The sequence below is a fragment of the Malurus melanocephalus genome, unplaced genomic scaffold (assembly GCF_030028575.1).
Source record: "Malurus melanocephalus ecotype Western Australia unplaced genomic scaffold, MMel_1.1 scaffold_958, whole genome shotgun sequence".
NCBI classification, from domain to species: domain Eukaryota; kingdom Metazoa; phylum Chordata; class Aves; order Passeriformes; family Maluridae; genus Malurus; species Malurus melanocephalus.
In genome coordinates this window covers 109,125-110,268 of record NW_026624190.1, presented here as the reverse complement: position 1 = coordinate 110,268, position 1,144 = coordinate 109,125, and the positions used below count along the sequence as shown (strand labels likewise).

The 1,144-nt window shown below is 68.9% G+C and overlaps 2 protein-coding genes across 2 annotated transcripts in view; one reads left to right on the top strand and one right to left on the bottom strand.

Moving 5' to 3' along the window:
* SPRN (shadow of prion protein) overlaps positions 1 to 224 on the top strand; it is a 1,321-nt gene extending 1,097 nt beyond the window's left edge. The window contains exon 2 of the mRNA XM_057386367.1: positions 7 to 224. Coding sequence (XP_057242350.1) covers positions 7 to 198 — 192 coding nt within the window. The 3' untranslated portion in view covers positions 199 to 224. The remainder of the gene's footprint in view (positions 1 to 6) is intronic.
* Positions 225 to 479: 255 nt separating this feature from the next.
* The window catches only part of MTG1 (mitochondrial ribosome associated GTPase 1), a 4,908-nt gene continuing 4,243 nt past the window's right edge, over positions 480 to 1,144 (bottom strand). The window contains 2 exon segments of the mRNA XM_057386366.1: positions 480 to 959; positions 1,061 to 1,144. The exon segment at positions 1,061 to 1,144 is cut by the window's right edge and continues 11 nt beyond it. Coding sequence (XP_057242349.1) covers positions 862 to 959; positions 1,061 to 1,144 — 182 coding nt within the window. The 3' untranslated portion in view covers positions 480 to 861.

Below are 1,144 nucleotides of genomic sequence, written 5' to 3'. Positions count from 1 at the left end.
GCGGCCGGTGTGGCGGCGGGGGCGGCCCTGCGCCGGGCCCGGCTGTCCGGAGAGCTGCAGGTGGGAGACGGCGTCGAGTACCGCGACGGCAACTGGACGGGAGCCGCCAGCGCCTGGACCTCCGCCGCACCGGCCGGGACCCCGCCGGGAAGAGCGCTGCCCTGGCTCTGCCCGCTGGCCGCCCTGCTCCGCCGCTGACGGATTTCGGGGGACCTGACTGTGCCCGGTGCACCCACAACGCCGCGAGGACCGGCCGCCCCACCCCGGGGCTGAGCCTCACGCCCCGGGCGAGCAGCGGCTCCCGGGGCTGTGCCCACCCACCGCCGGCGGGGCAGGACCCCCRCGGAAGATCCTCCACCACCACCTCCTCCCCTCCACGCCGAGCCAAACCCCGCCGGCTCGGGCACCCCTTAGCACCGCGCCTTTTGTCCGTGGCCTCGCCGTGTCCGGAGGCCGAGAAGGCGGCAATAAAGCTGGGCGAAAGCAGCTGTGGCTGGAGTGCGGGGCGAGGGGCGGGACCCTGGGATGGCCAGCGCCCGGCCCYTGCCCACGCACGCTTTATTTCGGGAGGGAAGCCCCAGAGCAKAACAAGAACGCAGCAAGGAAACAGCTCCGTAGGGGTTCCCAGGTCCCATGATGACGGAGACATCAGCCTTGCTACAGGCTCTCCAGGGCGGGCAGAGCTCTCCATGGGAGCATTGCAATAGTGACACCACGGGGCATCCCATCCCTCTGCCCTGGCAGAGCCGCTTCAATCACACACCGTAGCTCCCTGCTGAGGTGTTCCCAACCCCTCGGGGAAGCAGGGTGTCCCCAGTCCACATGGCTGCACGCAGCGCCTGTCCCCCACCGGGACASGTCTCAGTCCAGCGTCACCCTGCCCAGGCGCCCTGCTCGGAAGTCCCGCAGGAACTCGTAGGCAGCAGCGGGGTAGTTGAGCATTGTCATGTTGACATTCCCTGGAGATGGCAATGGATACAGGAATGTCAGTGCAGSMTGGAGCTGCCCTGGGATCCCCAAARTCCCAGTCCCTGCATCCCAGATCTCCCTGAGCACCCACCTGTGCCTGTCAGCACCTTCACCTTCTGTGTGCGGCCCCGGGCCAGGGCCACGTGCTTGAGCAGGGGCTCGATCTGGTCACAGG